Source organism: Oncorhynchus mykiss, chromosome 8 (genome assembly GCF_013265735.2).
Source record: "Oncorhynchus mykiss isolate Arlee chromosome 8, USDA_OmykA_1.1, whole genome shotgun sequence".
Lineage (NCBI taxonomy): Eukaryota > Metazoa > Chordata > Actinopteri > Salmoniformes > Salmonidae > Oncorhynchus > Oncorhynchus mykiss.
The window spans coordinates 22,445,598-22,465,769 of NC_048572.1; the positions used below are offsets into that span (position 1 = coordinate 22,445,598).

At 45.1% G+C, this 20,172-nt stretch overlaps 1 protein-coding gene across 1 annotated transcript; it reads right to left on the reverse strand.

Moving 5' to 3' along the window:
• Positions 1 to 1,117: 1,117 nt before the first annotated feature.
• On the reverse strand, positions 1,118 to 13,987 carry LOC110529617 (scavenger receptor class A member 3). The gene is made up of 8 exons (XM_021611973.2): positions 13,813 to 13,987; positions 13,568 to 13,677; positions 9,272 to 9,307; positions 8,943 to 8,987; positions 8,273 to 8,392; positions 5,048 to 5,128; positions 3,542 to 4,585; positions 1,118 to 2,478 (listed from the first exon to the last, which is right to left on the reverse strand). The coding sequence occupies exons 2-8, from the start codon at positions 13,572 to 13,574 to the stop codon at positions 2,033 to 2,035; spliced, it is 1,779 nt and encodes a 592-aa protein (XP_021467648.1). The 5' UTR covers positions 13,575 to 13,677; positions 13,813 to 13,987; the 3' UTR covers positions 1,118 to 2,032.
• Between the last annotated feature and the right edge of the window lie 6,185 nt (positions 13,988 to 20,172).

Sequence of the window (20,172 nt, forward strand, 5' to 3'; positions counted from 1 at the left end):
ACAAAAATATGGGATTTTTGGTGGATTTTAGGCGACGTTTTTTGTTAAAGTTCACGTCCCTTAGATCTCACGAGACCTTGCATGTTTCAGAGAAGACAGACTGGCAGTGAGGGAATTAGAAAACTACTCAAGTAAAAGAGAAAGTCACCTAGTAAAACACTACTTGAGTAAAAGTGTAAAAGTATCTGGTTTTAAATGTACTTAAGTACAGTGGTGGAAAAAGTACTCAATACTTAATATTAAAGGGAAATCCACTCAAAAAACAAATTTTTGTATTTTTTTCATTAGTCCATTGTTGATACAAGGCCAAAATGTGTTGCATGTCAACAAACTGCTGACATACAAAGCATGTTGGGACTGTATCAACAGGGGACTAATGAAAACATATACCAAAATATTGTTCCTTTATGCAAACCAGACAGCACCATTTTCTTTATTTTTCTTTATGGACAGACAGGGGCACACTCCAACACTCAGACCTGATTTACAAACGCATTATTTGTATTTAGTGAGTCTGCCAGACCAGAGGCAGTAGGGATAACAACATGTTATAACAACATGTTATATTGATTGATAGGTGTGTGAATTGGACCATATTGCTGTCCTGCCTGAGCATATTTGAAATGTAACTAGTACTTTTGGGTGTCAGGGAAAATGTATGGAGTAAAAATAACATATTTTCTTTAGGAATGTATTGGAGTTAAAGTAAAAGTAATCAAAAATATAAATAATGAAGTACAGATACCCCCAAAAAACTACTTAAGTAGTACTTTAAAGATTTTTTTTTACTTAAGTACTTTCCACCGATGGAGACTACATGTTACCAGCACGTCATTTGAAGCCATAATATCCACAGCTAATATTCTGTGCGGAATATAGCCCAAACATCTTGGACTGACTAGAACCCTTATTGACTCTCCTGGCAGCTACATCAGAGCCTTCTACCACACATAGATTGATAGTTCAAAATAGGTTTACATGAACCTTTTAAAGTTCAAATATGTTGAAGAATAGCAGAACTTGTGAGTGCATGATGTCAATACACTTTGGTGAAGTAGAACGGTAGCATTTATTCAACATCTATAAGAATGACACAAGTATACAAAAATAGCGTCTCTTATCATTTGAACTTTTTTAATGTTTTGTATTTGCTATTAAAATACACAGATCATCACACAGCTCTGATTATGTGCGGAGATGAATATGAATGGAAACACAACAAAAATGATGTATATTACCTACACTAGAAAATCTGAAAACACTTCAATGTAACATGGCAAATTGTTGGCATAAAACCAAAAATACATCTTGTAAAAATATCTATATTTCAAAACCGTACCTTTTAAGTCATTTAGGAAATGTTCAATTACTGACTAACATACAATACATCCATAATTGTGTACCCAGGCAGACACCTTTGGTTCTTCAGCAATTTCATTCATCCCTTACCATTACACTCTATGACCTGTTGAATCATCTCAACTTCAGTCAGTGTTCAGAGAACCTGCTCCGAAACATAAAAGATACAAAAGCAAACACATAACAAATGACTGTAGTTTCTACACTTTATAAAACCAAAAGTGCCATTGAATAGAATTTTACGTGTTAATGTTTCACAAATTAGTGTAAAAATCTATTGTTATTTAACTACCCTCATGAAAGTGCATGGCATTGTAAACCTAGATCTTTATGAAGCCCCCAGGGTAGTGCTGTGGTTCCTTCAAACATACATTCAGCTGTATATGATACTGACAACTTGCAATGCATCTTTTTAAACTCAAGTCTTCTTGTTATCAATGTCTCCTTTATACCTGAACATGGGCTGTGTGTATATGCTCAATGGTGTGTCCATTGAATGTCCAAGGAAAAGAATGGAGTAACATGAAGGGGAACGCTTGAGAGTGAACTCTTCCATGCTCCATTCATTCCATCCTCTTCAATCATCCTCCATCCCTTTGCCAGGTTGCCAGTACTTCCCCACGTCCAATGGAGGCTCGTCCTGTCCTTGTTGTGATCAGACACCAGAGGCCCCTCAAGACACCGTGTCTGGGAAAGCTGGCAGATCTGGTTGGCCAGGAATTCCGGGAGGCCCGTGTGGACCAACAGGCCCAGGCTTTCCTCTTGGGCCAGGCAGCCCGTGGATCCCTGGGAGCCCTGCTTGGCCCTGTATTCCCAGTGGCCCTTTGGGACCTGGTATTCCATCCTTACCAATAGTACCCATGTCTCCCTTCTCGCCTCTCTCGCCACGTGGACCTGGTTGACCCAGAGAACCCTTCACCCCTTTGACACCCACTCCGCCTCTGGCCCCTGTTGGTCCTGGCTCCCCCTGAGCTCCTTTAGGCCCGATAGGGCCCTTCTCTCCCAGAGGACCACGGTTCCCTGCTGGGCCCTTGTCTCCTTTATTTCCTGTCAGGCCAACTGGACCTTTGCCTCCTCCTTCCCCTCTGTTCCCCTTTGGACCAGGTGGGCCCGGTGCGCCTGTAAAGAGAAGAGTAGTGTTAGTGAGCACAGGTGACAGCAGTTAGGATACAAAATGCATACAAAAAAGATAACATCTGAAATGTACTTAGAATTTCCATAACCTATCTGCAATGCCATACAAATTTCAAACATATTGGAAAGATACAGTATCTTTGACAACCGAAAACCATGAAAGCAGGTCTCACATACAAAACATCAATAGATACAGTACATACTCAAGAGCCTTTCAGTTAAAGATGTTCTATACAATTCTGTCAACAAAGAGTATTGGGTATTGATCATAACTCTAAATGCAGACTCTGTCATGAAGAGGAAGACATAATGCATTTGTATTGGTACTGTCCGACAGTGAGCTTATTTTAGCTACAGTGTCAAGGCTGGCTTTCCCATCACTCCATCAAACTATATATTAACCCTTAGCTTATCATCTTTGGTGACCTCAATGTCTATAATCCTCCAATTAACAACACAATACTTCTAATAGGCAAAAAAATTCATATTCAAAACGTAAAATTCTAAATCTCTAACAACCAAACCGTTAAAAAAAAATGTTGACACCAATTTATCCTTGAAAGTACAATTGCTTTTCTAGTTAAAAATATAATAAAAATATAATAAAAAAATGAACATTGTCCTCAGTTGTTATGGTTGTCTTGTCATTAATTGTATTTTTCTACAATTTGTAAAAATAAATATAATCCACTTCAATCAGTGTAGATGAAGGGAAGGAGACAGGTTTAATTGTCTCAAGGCTTAAAAATACTTCTTTAGACATGGATTGTGTGTGTGCCATTCAGATGGTGAATGGGCAAGACAAAAAAATGTAAGTGCCTTTGAACGGGGTATGGTAGCAGGTGCCAGGACCACCGGTTTGTGTCAAGAACTGCAATGCTGCTGGTTTTTCACAGTAAACAGTCCACCACCCAAAGGACATCCAGCCAACTTGACACAACTGTGGGAAGCATTTGAGTCAACATGGGCCAGCATCTCTGTGGAACACTTTTGACATGTTTTAACAAAAGTGCATTTGGCAATGACATCAAAAACATCTCGGCTGTACCTTTGAGAATGGTGAAGTTCTGGATGAGCTGGGTGTGGTGCGTGTCCACTAGCTTCATCTCCTCCATGACCATGGACAGGTTCCTGGCGTCCACATCTAGACGGACGCTCAGCAGCATGTACTGCTGCCTCAGGGTGACAGCCAGGTGCATCAGTAGCAGCACCGTGTTGTTCAGGTTCTGCAGGTCCTCCGTGTGGCTACCCATCCGCGTCTGGCATGACGTGCTCTCGATGTTGATGTACTTGTACATGCTCTGCACGTGGCTCACCGTGGCGTTGATGCTGGATGAGATGGTGTCGATCTCCATCTCGATGGAGTCCATGCGAGCATCCAGGGTGATGAACCTCTCGCCCGTCCGGTTCTGGTAGTACTTGGAGTGGTATTGGAGGTCGTGCATGTTCTCCTCGTGCTCGTCCATGAAGGAGGTGACATTGTCCAGCTGCATCTGCAGGTTCATCACCTGCAGGGTGAGGTCGTGCACCATCTCCGAGCTCATGCTGATCCTCTGGTGCGTGGCCGAGATCCCACTCTGGATGCTCCTCACCGTCTGAGTGGTGGTGCTTGAGTTGGACTTCAGACCGCTCAACACCCGGCTGTAGTTCTGCCAGTCCACCGTCATCTTCTGCAGGACCAATGTCTCCTCATTGGTCTTCCTCTGCAGGGCGTCCATCCACAAGGAGTTGAGGGCCACCGTGGTATTGACCTGATTCACCGTGGCCTTGAGGTCATACTGATCCTGAGACAGAGTCTTCATGCTCTCGTCCGTCTCGGTGATGACCGCCTTCCAACCGTCCACCTGGTCTAAGTAACGCTCCAGGGACTGGTTGATGAGCCTGATGGACACAGAGTAGTTCTGCATGTCTCGGGTCATCCTGCTTCTGGCTGCCTTCAGGGTCTGCTGGGTCTGGGAGGCCTGATCCAGGACCTGCTCCTGTCCCAGGATCATTTTCTGGAGATCCTCAAACTCCCTCTTCAGCCTACTGATCTCCTCGCTGAAGTGGGCCATGTCGAAGCAGTCAGAGCAGTTTCTGGTAGTGCTGAGATCTGGGTAAGAAGCGATAACAATGTTATGATGATCAGTTCATTGATAACTTAGCCAAGATCAGAGTTAGCTATGTGTCAATTCTAGTCGACTGAAGTACACGGAAGCTGCAGTGCTTCCATAAATGATGGGCCAATGGAGGCAGCTGTAGTAGGTCATTGTTGAAGTCATATCCTGAGCTCTGTCTCTTCGGGGAGTTGACACAGCACAAGAGGCAGGCCATTAAGCTTGAAGAGCAGATCCTTATTTGCTCAGACTTCATACTCAATCACCCATACAGTTACACTCAATGGGTGACATATTTTAAACAGAGACAACTCTTTTGGCAAAATACATATTTTGGAAATCTGCAGAAATGTCCACTATTAGTCATTGTTTACTTCTTGACTTTTCTGGCAGCAGCCACATTGGGAGGCGCTGCTTGCACAGCACATGTTGTCACATGATTAATAACGCTCTCTCACCTTGTATACTTTGCTGGACCTTAGTAATCTTCTTATGATAAAAGGATTCCTCTTCTGATAAGTTGTCGACCTTCCTAAATACTGATAAGACAAAGATCATTATGTAAATTAGACTTTCAGAATAATGAGAATGGAGGTTCCTCTCTATGTAGGTATTGATACAGACTTAATACATGTGTTAAGACTAAGACCAAAATGAAGTTAGAGTGACAACACCACTCCATTGATAAAGAACCTTGCTCCGAAACATGCCAGCACTCAGCAATACACATCATTGAATGGAATTAAGATGCCGTCCTGAACCTTGTTTTACAATAACAACAACACAGTTTGTTTCCATTACAAAGTACAGAACAAATAATGGAAATGGTTTGTACAGCAGGTTACTTCCCAGTCAACTATATTTCCCAGAAGAACAACAACCGTGCTTAAGGCACACTTTTAAGGACTCCTTGTTGCATATAATTTCCTAATCCTTGACTCTTGACTCTTAATAACAGTTGTGTCATCGTCTGTTTTTGCTCACAAGCGATTCCATATGTCCTCTACATACCACCTGTTATAGTGCATTAGGTCTCAGGGACGTTGATTTTACACAGCCTCTTAACAGTAATTGGCATTCTCCTGGTGTACTGGTGGACTTGAACTTCTTATTATAATCATGTCTGCTAGTTAGAGAGAGGTTGGTTAGGTTCTACTGTGAGTTTTTTGTTGTTATATAACACAAATTCTTGGGGACTCTGAACAATGCAAAACAGATGTGCTGCATGATAAGGACATTTCTACATTTATAGGTCCATGTTTTTGTTCTCGCTCAATGTTTGGGGAGTTTTAACCAAACACAATTTTGGACATTTCACAATTAAAGTTTACAGTGCTTTGTTCTTGTTTTGTTTTGCCTCAGTATTGCTGTGCTCTGCGTTGACATGAACTCAAGCAGACCCTGCTCCAGCCAATAAAATACGGTGCCATGGTGGTGTTGGAATCCCAGCCCTCTGTATCAGTGCTCTTGGAATTACACAAGAGCCCTAAGGGAGCTCTGGGCTGCTGTGAAAAAGAGATGTAGCGTTTTGAATCTCAATAATATTTTTGCCTAAATGCAAGTAACATCTGTAAGCACTTAAAACGTTGTCAGACAGGTAAGAAATGGCAAATCAGATTGAAGTTGTGTGTTCATTCGATCCTTGTTGGAAATTAAATGGCCCTTATATTTTAAAGAAAAAACCCGCAAGGCTTGAACCAAATCTCCCTCTCAGCTGTTAGTGTACAACATGGAGCACATTGTTAAGTCAAGCATGACTAAAGAGAACAGATTCTGATTGTGGAGGAATGCCGGATGATGTGGAGCTTGAAGTGATGCACACATAATACCTGCAGGAACTCCACGTCCCGGCCTTAAATGGCTAATTCAACAATCTGGATTTAATACAGCTTTATTAGCCTTAGTTATTATACTGAACAAAAATGTATATACAACATGTAAAGTGTTGGTCCCATGTTTCATGGGCTGAAATAAAAGATCCCAAAAATATGCACAGAAAGCTTATTTCTCTCAAATTTCGTGCACAAATTTGTTTAAATCCCTGTTAGTGAGCACTTCTCCTTTGTCAAGATAATCCATCCACCTGACAGGTGTAGGTGTGGCATATCAAGAAGCTGATTAAACGGCATGATCATTACACAAGTGCACTTTGTGCTGGAGACAATAAAAGGCCACTCTAAAATGTTGTCACACAACACAATGCCACAGATGTCTCAAGTTTTGAGTCAGTGTGCAATTGGCATGCTGACTGCAGGAATATCCACCAGAGCTGTGGCTGGAGAATTTAATGTTAATTTCTCTACCATAAGCCGCCTCCAATGTTGTTTTAGAGTATTTGGCATCATGTCCAACCGGCTTCACAACCGCAGACCACGTGTAACCATGCCAGCCCAGTACCTCCATATCCAGCTTCTTCACCTCCGGTATCGTCTATGACCAGCCACCCGGACAGCTGATGAAACTGTTGGTTTGCACAACCAAAGTATTTCTGCAGAAACTATCAGAAACCGTCTTAGGGAAGCTCATCTGCGTGCTCGTCATCCTCACTAGGGTCTTGACCTGACTGCAGTTTGGCATCATAACCGACTTCATTTGGCAAATGCTCACCTTCAATGGCACGCTGGAGAAGTGTGCCCTTCACGGATGAATCCCGGTTTCAACTGTACTGGTGGGTGAGTGGTTTGCTGATGCCAATGTTGTGAACAGAGTTCCCATGGTGGCGGTGGGGTTATGGTATGGGCAGGCAGGCATAAGCTACAGATAACGAACACAATTTCATTTTATCGATGGCAATTTGAATGCACAGAGATACCGTAACGAGATCCTGAGGCTCATTGTCGGGCCATTCATCTGCCGCCATCACCTCATGTTTCAGCATGATAATGCACGGCACCATGTTGCAAGGATCTGTACACAATTCCTGGAAGTTGAAAATGGCCCAGTTCTTCCATGGCCTGACATGTCACCCATTGAGCATGTTTGAGATACTCTGGATCGACAGTGTGTTCCTGTTCCCGCCAATATTCAGCAATTTCGCACAGCCATTGAAGAGGAGAGGGACAGCATTCCACAGGCCACAATCAACAGCCTGATCAACTCTATGCGAAGGAGATGTGTCGCGCTGCATGAGTCAAATGGTGACCAGATACTGACTGGTTTTCTGATCCACACCCCTATGTTTTTTTTTAAGGTATCTGTGACCAACAGATGCATATCTGTATTCCCAGTCATATAAAATCCATAGATTAGGGCCTAATGCATTTATTTAAATTGATTGATTTCCTTATATGAATTCAGAAAAATCTTTGAAATTGTTGCATGTTGCATTTATATTTTTGTTCAGTATATATAGCAAACCCAACCAAAGTCGGTGGTGTAAAAGTGGGCCCAACAGCCCAAAGGGGCAGGAATCAGGGAGGCTTTTCCAAGTTCTCTCGGTGTGATTCAATTCAACTACTATTACGGACACATTATTCCAGGGATTAAAAACATGAATACACATTTTCCTGTATCCTAGTGGCCTTGCAATCATAATCCTATAAAAAACACAACGTGGAAAACAATAACTATTCACATTTGTACAATACAAGCTATTAACAGACTCATAAATGTCCCTGGCATGGAGGATAACCAAGAGCATAACCACTGTACTGGAACGGTGGTGTAATATCATAGTTACTCACCTAGTGATGCCAGCACTGCCACTGCTATGATCAGGAAGACAAAAAAACCGTAGAGCACTTTGACGGCCAGCTGCAGAGAATATGTCTTCTGGCATTTCACACAGCCACCTCTGGTTCTTCCTGCAATCAGAAGCATGGGGCTCTAGTCTCTCTTACATAACATCAGCTGGTTAGAGGGCAGAGAGGAAGGGAAATACCTGTCTTAACCCTGACACTGTGTGGATTGTGCATTACTAATTACTGAACTAGCGTCTGGTTTTGGTCAGCAGAGCTGCTGAAGTTGTGTGGAGAAGGACTAAGGAGGGATATCTGAAACAGATGTACAATGCACGCATATAAACAAAGCAGTGATCACAAGTGTACTGTATGAAGACACACGCAGATCTTTACACAAACACAAACAAGGTACACACATAGCCCAATGTGCACACAATACGCCCTAGATGGATATTCTGCCGTTATTGTTCAAAGTGTTGCTGTTGTTAGGGGACTTTGTCGTAGACTTACGACTAACATCAAAACAATACTCAAAACCACTCCATAAAAAGAGAGTGCCATCTCGATTGCCCCAAATAAGTCTTGCTTGCCTAGCCACATAACAAGGCACATAAACAAAAATGCATAGCAATAAAATGTCTGTGTGTGGTAGAATTTGGGCCATGTTTCTCACCTCTAAAGGAAGGCATCTCTTCTTCCTCCCCAGTAAGATCCTCCTCTGACAAGCAGAGAAGAAAAATGAGTCACTGTTATGGAAATGCCTGATACCATCACACACCTCAGCTCATGCCAGCATTCATTCACTTTTTACTTAAACACAGCTTCCTACTGGGCTCCTTAACCCTCTCCGTAATCCAACTACTTCCACCATACAGACATGCAATAGTACAGTAGGCCTACTAGATTTTCCAAAGCCAGGATATCAACAAACAGATTTGTCACACCATTCTGGCCCAGGACTAGAGGATAGTTCAGGAAACTGACATGCATGTTTATCCTCACCTTTAAAGAGCTGGTTCTCGTATCCGGAATAGCTTTCTGGAAAACAGATGGAGAGACTTGAAATGCATGTTCACAGATTAAGGTCAATAGTCTATAACTTGAAGCTTTCTTGGGGGAACAAGTCACACATTTTATTACAGTGCTCAAAAATGGCTAAATACGAGGCGAAATTGAATACGCCCTCGCAGCCACCTCTACCATCCAAGACACAAAACATTCAACTCGGGGCTCAATATGAGTGTGAGATCATACTTGGCTGCCATCTTATAGAAACATAATTATGCGAATTGAAAAAGAGATTGTTTTTGTCAGGTAAGTATGTAGGAGCTGTCAGATAAAGGGCCCCAATAGCAGCACAATATGATACACCAGAGTGAGGCTGAGTGTGTGTGTTGCTAGCTGGGCTGGATGTAGTGGCGTCACCCATTTCCACTTCAATGTGGTAGAGGGGCCAGTGGGACACAGCAGACTGATGCCAAAGAGAAGTGTCAAGCCAAGACCTGAATCTGGATTGAATTTGGGTTTAAATGGCTTCTTGCTGTGCCCAAATGAACTGGTAATGCTGACATAATAGAGCTATAACGTTACTGTATCTCATTTGCTGTACCACAGTGCATACCTGTACACTGGACCTTCAATTGATTAATGATCATCTGAAGGATTACTGAGGTTTGTAGCCTAAAATTGCTCATACCATTAGAGTCCACAGCTCTCTTACTGAGGTACAAGAGCCCCAAAAGTAAAGAACATCACTCAGTTGAGTCTCTGTTCAGTGTTTTTCGTCACTGTCTTTTCCCCTTAATATTAAATTCAGCTGATGATGCTGTATTTTTCCAGCTCTGGAGATTTCATCTCTGCTGTGCTGTGCTGTGCTTTGCGTGCAGTGTGAGAGGAATGCAGTGAACTCTGAGGTGAGGGTGTTTATGTGTGCTGCCTGCTAGAGCAGCTGAAGTCAGGCCAGATGAAGAGGCTGAGTCTGAAATGCTGAGATGTGCGGACCAGTGAAAGAGAGCGAGAATGGGTCTGGAATGGGCCCAGCTGCCTGCTGCAGGCCTCAGACTTCACATTTCCCTTTCAGCCATACAGATGGCTCTAAGCTTAACCTGGGCCTCCACTGCTCTCCCGGCTCTGCCAACGGAGGAAAGGATTCGGCCGTCCTGCCCTCCCTGTCTAAAGCCCCGCATTACCGTCGTTGGAAAACATGACCCTCAAGTCAATCAGGAACTCTAGGTCTCCAACCTACACAAAGGAGAGCAGACCACTGCCTGCCTGCGAGGCCACGGAAGCACTTCACCAGCATAATCACCAGACGTGTTTTTAAGATAGAATCAGGCACGCAGTTGAGGGCACTATTGGTCAGTGGTCATTAGAATGGAAAGCGTTGAAAGTTATTTAAATGTGGTGGGTTTTACGTGTATGTAGAGCCAGCGTTCCATTGCAAATATGAGCACAGGTGCATTTGGAGGAAAAATCATCATGAATGGAGTGTCCTCTCCAAAAACGTTGTAATACAATAACATATATGCTGGGGGAGGGACATTTCTGAATAGTGTCTCCAGCAGGTATGTCCATCAGATCTTCTTACTAAGGTCGGTCATTCTTGCAATGCTAAGCTAAGAACCCAAGTAGCCACGTTGAATGTGCATAAACATCAAGCTTACTCCACTGAAAATATAATCACCCCTACCTATCATTAGTTTTTCAAAATATATCATTTGGAATGTGTATTTGATTATATGTTCTCTGTTTTAACAGTGTATACTGTATATAAAGCAGTGACCATGTAACCAACCCTCTGTCCACTGTAGTACTTGCCAAATATACCTCTCAGGTTCTGTGCTATAGTTCTTGAACTGTGGTAGTGTGTTAAAACCTCTCATGAACTGAAAGTAATGAAAATAATCTTTATTAGGTTTAAATAATCATCCCAATACTTCAAGCATGCCTCAGCTACAACTATGGAGACAATTGAATTTCAACAGCCGACAAACTTGTAAGCGGTGAGAAATTGACACAGCGCTGTATGGAGAGGATTAGAGATGGAAAACATTCAGAATGTTTCAGTTCTTAGGCAATCGTTTTGACTCTAAGAAGGAGGAAGCAATAGGGTTCATTTGTCTCACGGCCAGATGTCTTACAGTACGTAGCCACCCACATGTTGAGCTCTGTCAAAACACCTCGGCAAGAACATTAGAGGCAGTGACTGCGTGACATACTGTAGTCCTCTTCGGTGCTTCTCAAAATATAGTTGATTATTTGTAACCGCATGCACATGAATACCCACGTAGTAGGTGGGAGGGTAAGTTTGACAAGCTGGCTAATAATCGAGTTGTCACATGTTAGGCTAAATAGTCAAATGATTTAATACTGTAACCTAAGAAAGGGTCTGGAAGAGAGGTCCATACAGAACTGCTGATAAGGCAAGGCCAATGTTGACTGCCTAAAGATGGTCAAATGATGACACCCTAGGGAGAGGAACTGGAGTCAGTAAAGTGGGTTCTGTTTCCACAATAGGACAGCCACTTAGTTGGCTGACCCATATCTAATGATGCTATGACTGTATTATAGGCTATAGTCTAACCTGACACCTCCATCAGCATGACATTGCCCAATGTTTCTATTCCCAGTGCAGTTGTTCTGCATATTGAATCATCACCAATGTGCATGTAAAATACACAGTGAACAAAGAGAAGGTCATTGGTCTTTCAGTCTGTCCTCCCACGCTCATTGTTGTTGTGAACTTTAGGCCACACTGAGCAAGAACATGACACCAGTCAATTCCCTGCAAGTCTACAAACCTCAGGATTTGTCAATGCTTGTGGTTACCTTACTGTGTTCCTTCTTAGGTTTACATTCGGCAGTGGATTTTTGAACTCTACACTTACAGCAATCTCCTCATATCAACCTAGAATATGTAACCCAGAGCTTGGATTCCACACACATTTAGATGTGGCGCAGGGAAAATCCAGATTAGTTTGACTATTGAGTACAAGCTTTGGCTCAAAAGGTTATGTTGTCCTGTCTTTTAACAGAGGCAACGGGCAATCCATCCTCCACATGAACAAATGCCAAGACTGAAAACAAATTCTATAGTGGACTGGTTGAAATGTCCCCTTGAATGGAGTTCACTTAAAGCTTTTAACATGAATACCTAAAACCCTAAACCCAAGAGACACGAGATGGGGCTCCAGAACCAAAGGGGCCTCAACTAATAAAGGCAAGTGTCTTCACAAGCCACTGTTGACATCCAACTAGCCAGCTAGATGAACTTACAAGGGAATGCGTGGTTCCTTTCAAAGCAATGAAATGCCTGGAATGTGTTGATCCAAATGGTCTTGCTCCAAGTTATGGAGAAATGATCACAAACACCCCCCTTTACTGTGGTTCATCTGTACTGGAGTGAGAGAGTTGACTAGAATTCAAATTATACTATAAACATGCCCTCGTTTTCTCCAGGAAAACGCTTTGGACATCTCATGATAGAAACAGACTAGTAATACTAGTAATAAGGGTCTTGTTCTGTAGTCTAATGAACTTCTCTCTTGCAATCACAGTAGTTTTCTATAATAACAACCTTTCATTGTCATGTGCCAAATAATTCTGACTGAATGTCTATGTCGAAGGAATACATTTGTCTTTCCAGATTAGAGGTGCTGTGTTAAACAGTCCTATTCATATACTTGTATGGCAGTCTGTGTCTCCAGTCTTTCTACTTTACTGTACTATATGAGCCAACCACACACCTGCTGCTTCCACTACAGAGGTGCCTCCTTCCTGTTTTAAATTAGGAATGTGTCAGACTGCATGTTTTGAGCTCTAATGGAGCACGCTCCTAACAAGACAAGAGGAGACCTCCTACCTGTGTGTTCCCCTGTAAATACCTCAACACTTAATAAGACCTTCAAAGCTAAAGCCATGTCGCTACTCCCCAATTCTCCAAGAGGACTCCTCAGATTTCTCAGCCTCTTCAAAGCTCCTTAAGAGTCTTATTTCATGCATTGTTGACAAAAGTTAGTATTCACATGTTATCCTTTCAATAGGGCTCCAATAAGATCTTTAAAAGAAGCCCAAAAGCAAATGTGTGGCTGCTGAAAATGGAGAGCTTTTGAAAAGGGTGGATGTTCCACATCATTCTCACTGGATCCTGAGGTACTGGTCTTAAAAGCAAGCTGTCTGCATATTTGTGTGCAACTGGTGCACTTTCAAGTCTCCTACATAATATATTATATTGCTCCACAGCAGGCAGTAGTCTGAAGTCTAATACAGCATCAACAGAGAATAATCAAAAGCCACTACCTTTCATGGTGATTCTTCAAGGCAGCTTTGGTGAGGATGTGAAGAAGTTGTTGCCCGGACAACAGCCTCTGACTGTCCTAGTCTCTCTTCTCTGCAGAAAAAGTCTCCTCCTGGACAAGTATCGGAAGAACAGTGTCAGTCATCCATAGAACTTACTTGTTAATTTACAAGTGCTATATTTCCAGCCAGACGTTTCTCTAAACAACTAGAGTAGGAATTCTTCAGGCATGGGCTCTCTCTCTTACCAGCAACTTCTCACTTGAACTGCAGCTCACATACATAAAACAGTCTAGCTCTATTAGTGCATGGAGACTACTCGGCTACATGCTACAGTTAGTCTGCTTAAAAGCAGCTGCTCCTCCTGCCTCTCTCCGTCAGAGCTAGAAGAAACTAATACCTTGGACAGTAACCATCTGCAGCTTGGGGAAACATGACTAGGAGAGAGGGAGGGACGGAGAGAGGGAGGGAGAGAGATGGACAGGGGGACTGTGAGAGGGGAAGAAGAGGCAGGGGAGGAGGGTGCACAGAAAGTCCGTTCTGCAGCTCAAGCTAATTGCTAACAAATGTTTTAACATGGAGGAATGGGCACCTTTACTCCCTATGGCCTCCCTCCGCTGTTTAAAATGAAATACTTTTCTCCATGTCTGACATGTCAGGGGTAATTCATGTCCAGAAGAAAAGAGGCAAACCTCAAGTCATTTCAGAAACCATGTCGTTGAATGGTTATAGACCACTTTAGAAGATAAACATCAGCTTAATTTACTTATGATACAATGTATCCCTCAATTTGTCATGGAGTGAGATGATCTGTCAGTAGACTTATAACGTCACATTGGATTTTCAACCCAGCCTTACTTACTTACATCGAATACAAACCCTTACCTTTTATCCTGATTATGAGGGAGGAAAGTACATTTGCTAAAATTAAATCACCAACAGTCCTCTTTGATCATTGTGCAGGGACATTGCATATTATATTGGAATTTAAATGGAATAGTTTCTCAGTATGCAGCTTCCTAATTAATGACAAATACCACCTAATTACCCTCCATATGGGTGCATTATTAGCCATGGGTCATGCAATGCCAACTATTGTATCAATTATTCCCAACAATGATGTCATGATGCTATAATGTTAGCAGGATGAACTCTTGCACCAGACCAGAGGAAGAGCAGATGCTTCTCTGTGAACCATATGGGCAGTAGTCACATCAACAGTCACCAAGACACGGATGACTGAGGAAGTACAGAGAGGATCTGGACAGGGCAGGAGGAAGTTATCCCATCACTGAACAATTTTAAGATTATTACTCTAGCTAAATGAGCTCATTTTTCTCTCTCCTCTAATTGAACCTTTTAGTTGGCTCCTTCTCTCCTGGTACCTCAGGGCCCATACAGAGTCAATTATCTAGTTGCTCTAATGGAGTCCATCTATACGTTCCAACAGAAACCCTTTCATTGCTTTTGTCCACTTTGGTCCATTCTCAACATATTTTTGTGATTGTTTTAGTCTTATTCTGCTCTACTGATGTTTTTCAATATGCAGTGACTGTACAAAATGTTGTGACCTTGGATGGGAATCATTACCAGCCAGTAAATCAATGGATGGATAAGCATTGCAAGATGCTCAAACAATCCTTAGTTTGGAAAAGTTTCTGAAAGCAATTTGTTTCTTAAGAAATGGATTCCAGCTCGATTTGATAAAGCTCCATCTTTAGAACATGAGCTGAGGGAGATTTCAGAAAGAGAAAGCGTGCGAGAGCGACAGAGACAGTTGCATGATTAAAGACCACGGACGTGTTTTTCCTTCAATCGCATAAGCACAAGGTAAGAGGTTGTTCTTTCCCCGCTGTTAAATGGCCTCTTGGCTTGGAGTGTTACGGTGCGTGAATGAGGACCCAAAAGCGAATTAACAAAACAGAGTTACTTTAATGACGAAAACAAAACGTAGGCTCAGACGGACAGGCAGATTCCGACAGGACAGGACAAGGTTACAGTAACACGACGATGGTCTGGTTCAGGCATGAATGACACAAACAAACAAACAAGAATCCGACAAGGACAGGAGCAGAAACAGAGAGAGATATAGGGACCTAATCAGAGGGAAAAAGGGAACAGGTGGGGAACGGGGTGAATGGGTAGTTAGAGGAGACAAGGGACAGCTGGGGGAAAGCGGGGGAGAAAAGGTAACCTGACACGACCAGCAGAGGGAGACAGGGTGAAGGGAAAGGACAGAGACAAGACAACATGACAGTACATGACAGTACCCCCCCACTCACCGAGCGCCTCCTGGCGCACTCGAGGAGGAAACCTGGCGGCAACGGAGGAAATCCTCGATCAGCGCACGGTCCAGCACGTCCCGAGAGGGAACCCAACTCCTCTCCTCCGGACCGTACCCCTCCCAATCAACAAGGTACTGGTGACCACGGCCCCGAGGACGCATGTCCAAAATCCTGCGGACCCTGTAGATGGGTGCGCCCTCGACAAGGATGGGGGGGGGGGGGGGGAAGACGAGCGGGGGCGCGAAGAACGGGCTTAACACAAGAGACATGGAAGACCGGGTGGACGCGACGAAGGTATCGCGGAAGAAGAAGTCGCACTGCGACAGGATTAATGACCCGAGAAATACGGAACGGACCAATGAACCGCGGGGTCAACTTGCGAGACGCCGTCTTAAGGGGAAGGTTCTGAGTGGAGAGCCAAACTCTCTGACCGCGACAATATCTAGGACTCTTAGTTCTACGCTTATTAGCAGCCCTCACAGTCTGCGTCCTATAACGGCAAAGTGCAGACCTGACCCTCTTCCAGGTGCGCTCGCAACGTTGGACAAAAGCCTGAGCGGAGGGGACGCTGGACTCGGCGAACTGAGATGAGAACAGCGGAGGCTGGTACCCGAGGCTACTCTGAAAAGGAGATAGCCCGGTTGCAGACGAAGGAAGCGAGTTGTGGGCGTATTCTGCCCAGGGGAGCTGTTCTGACCAAGACGCAGGGTTGCGAAAAGAAAGACTGCGTAAGATGCGACCAATAGTCTGATTGGCCCGTTCTGCTTGACCGTTAGACTGGGGGTGAAAGCCGGAAGAGAGACTGACGGAAGCCCCAATCAAACGGCAAAACTCCCTCCAAAATTGAGACGTGAATTGCGGACCTCTGTCCGAAACGACGTCTGACGGAAGGCCATGAATTCTGAAAACATTCTCGATGATGATTTGTGCCGTCTCTTTAGCAGAAGGAAGCTTAGCAAGGGGAATGAAATGAGCCGCCTTAGAGAACCTATCGACAACCGTAAGAATAACAGTCTTCCCCGCTGACGAAGGCAGTCCGGTGACAAAATCTAAGGCGATGTGAGACCACGGTCGAGAGGGAATGGGAAGCGGCCTGAGACGGCCGGCAGGAGGGGAGTTACCGGACTTAGTCTGCGCGCAGACCGAACAAGCAGCCACGAAACGACGCGTGTCATGCTCCCGGGTGGGCCACCAAAAACGCTGGCGAATGGAAGCAAGCGTACCCCGAACGCCAGGGTGGCCGGCTAACTTGGCAGAGTGAGCCCACTGAAGAACGGCCAGACGAGTAGGAACGGGAACGAAAAGAAGGTTCCTAGGACAAGCGCGCGGCGACGGAGTGTGAGTGAGCGCTTGCTTTACCTGCCTCTCAATTCCCCAGACAGTCAACCCGACAACACGCCCCTCAGGGAGAATCCCCTCGGGGTCAGTGGAGGCTACTGAAGAACTGAAGAGACGAGATAAAGCATCAGGCTTGGTGTTCTTAGAGCCCGGACGATAAGAAATCACGAACTCGAAACGAGCGAAAAACAGCGCCCAACGCGCCTGACGCGCATTAAGACGTTTGGCAGAACGGATGTACTCAAGGTTCCTATGGTCAGTCCAAACGACAAAAGGAACGGTCGCCCCCTCCAACCACTGTCGCCATTCGCCTAGGGCTAACCGGATGGCGAGCAGTTCGCGGTTTCCCACATCATAGTTACGTTCCGACGGGGACAGGCGATGAGAAAAATACGCGCATGGGTGGACCTTGTCGTCAGAGAGGGAGCGCTGAGAAAGAATGGCTCCCACGCCCACCTCTGACGCGTCAACCTCGACAACGAACTGTCTAGAGACGTCAGGTGTAACAAGGATAGGAGCGGATGTAAAACGATTCTTGAGGAGATCAAAAGCTCCCTGGGCGGAAACGGACCACTTAAAGCACGTCTTGACAGAAGTAAGGGCTGTGAGAGGAGCTGCCACCTGACCGAAATTACGGATGAAACGACGATAGAAGTTCGCGAAGCCGAGAAAGCGCTGCAGCTCGACGCGTGACTTAGGAGCGGGCCAATCAATGACAGCTTGGACCTTAGCGGGATCCATCTTAATGCCTTCAGCGGAAATAACAGAACCGAGAAATGTGACGGAGGAGGCATGAAAAGTGCACTTCTCAGCCTTCACAAAAAGACAATTCTCTAAAAGGCGCTGGAGGACACGTCGAACGTGCTGAAGATGAATCTGGAGTGACGGTGAAAAAATCAGGATATCGTCAAGGTAAACGAAAACAAAGATGTTCAGCATGTCTCTCAGGACATCATTGACTAATGCCTGAAAGACAGCTGGAGCGTTAGCGAGGCCGAACGGAAGAACCCGGTATTCAAAGTGCCCTAACGGAGTGTTAAACGCCGTCTTCCACTCGTCCCCCTCCCTGATGCGCACGAGATGGTAAGCGTTACGAAGGTCCAACTTAGTGAAAAACCTGGCTCCCTGCAGGATCTCGAAGGCTGAAGACATAAGAGGAAGCGGATAACGATTCTTAACTGTTATGTCATTCAGCCCTCGATAATCTATGCAGGGGCGCAGAGACCCGTCCTTCTTCTTGACAAAAAAAAAACCCCGCTCCGGCGGGAGAGGAGGAGGGGACTATGGTACCGGCGTCAAGAGCTACAGACAAATAATCCTCGAGAGCCTTACGTTCGGGAGCCGACAGAGAGTATAGTCTACCCCGGGGGGGAGTGGTTCCCGGAAGGAGATCAATACTACAATCATACGACCGGTGTGGAGGAAGAGAGGTGGCCCTGGACCGACTGAACACCGTGCGCAGATCGTGATATTCCTCCGGCACCCCTGTCAAATCACCAGGCTCCTCCTGTGAAGAAGAGACAGAGGAAACAGGAGGGATAGCAGACATTAAACATTTCACATGACAAGAGACGTTCCAGGAGAGGATAGAATTACTAGACCAATTAATGGAAGGATTATGACAAACTAGCCAGGGATGGCCCAAAACAACAGGTGTAAAAGGTGAACGAAAAATCAAAAAAGAAATGGTTTCGCTATGATTACCAGAAACAGTGAGGGTTAAAGGTAGCGTCTCACGCTGAATCCTGGGGAGAGGACTACCATCCAGGGCGAACAAGGCCGTGGACTCCCTTAACTGTCTGAGAGGAATGTCATGTTCCCGAGCCCAGGTCTCGTCCATAAAACAGCCCTCCGCCCCAGAGTCTATTAAGGCACTGCAGGAAGCTGACGAACCGGTCCAGCGTAGATGGACCGACAAGGTAGTGCAGGATCTTGAAGGAGAGACAGGAGTAGTAGCGCTCACCAGTAGCCCTCCGCTTACTGATGAGCTCTGGCTTTTACTGGACATGAAGTGACAAAATGACCAGCAGAACCGCAATAGAGACAGAGGCGGTTGGTGATTCTCCGTTCCCTCTCCTTAGTCGAGATGCGGATACCTCCCAGCTGCATAGGCTCAGCTCCCGAGCCGGCAGAGGAAGATGGTAGTGATGCGGAGAGGGGGGCAACGGAGAACGCGAGCTCCTTTCCACGAGCTCGGTGACGAAGATCAACCCGTCGCTCAATGCGAATAGCGAGTTCAATCAAGGAATCCACGCTGGAAGGAACCTCCCGGGAGAGAATCTCATCCTTTACCTCTGCGCGGAGACCCTCCAGAAGACGAGCGAGCAAAGCCGGCTCGTTCCAGCCACTGGAGGCAGCAAGAGTGCGAAACTCAATAGAGTAGTCTGTTATGGATCGATTGCCTTGACATAGGGAAGACAGGGCCCTGGAAGCCTCCTCCCCAAAAACAGATCGATCAAAAACCCGTATCATCTCCTCCTTAAAGTCCTGATACTGGTTAGTACACTCAGCCCTTGCCTCCCAGATTGCCGTGCCCCACTCACGAGCCCGTCCAGTAAGGAGAGATATGACGTAGGCGACACGAGCAGTGCTCCTGGCGTAAGTGTTGGGCTGGAGAGAAAACACAATATCACACTGGGTGAGGAACGAGCGGCATTCAGTGGGCTCCCCAGAGTAACACGGCGGGTTATTGATTCTGGGCTCCGGAGATTCGAAAGCCCTGGAAGTGGCCGGTGGATCGAGGCGGAGATGGTGAACCTGTTCTGTGAGGTTGGAGACTTGGGTGGCCAGGGTCTCAACGGCATGTCGAGCAGCAGACAATTCCTGCTCGTGTCTGCCTAGCATCGCTCCCTGGATCTCGACGGCTGAGTGGAGAGGATCCGAAGTCGCTGGGTCCATTCTTGGTCGGATTCTTCTGTTACGGTGCGTGAATGAGGACCCAAAAGCGAATTAACAAAACAGAGTTACTTTAATGACGAAAACAAA

Coding starts and splice junctions, on each gene's coding strand:
- LOC110529617 (XM_021611973.2), bottom strand. Junction 8,393..8,942: donor AGAGATGCCTTCCTTTAGAG/GTGAGAAACATG, acceptor TTCTGATTGCAG/GAAGAACCAGAGGTGGCTGT. Junction 2,479..3,541: donor GAACTTCACCATTCTCAAAG/GTACAGCCGAGA, acceptor TTCTCTTTACAG/GCGCACCGGGCCCACCTGGT.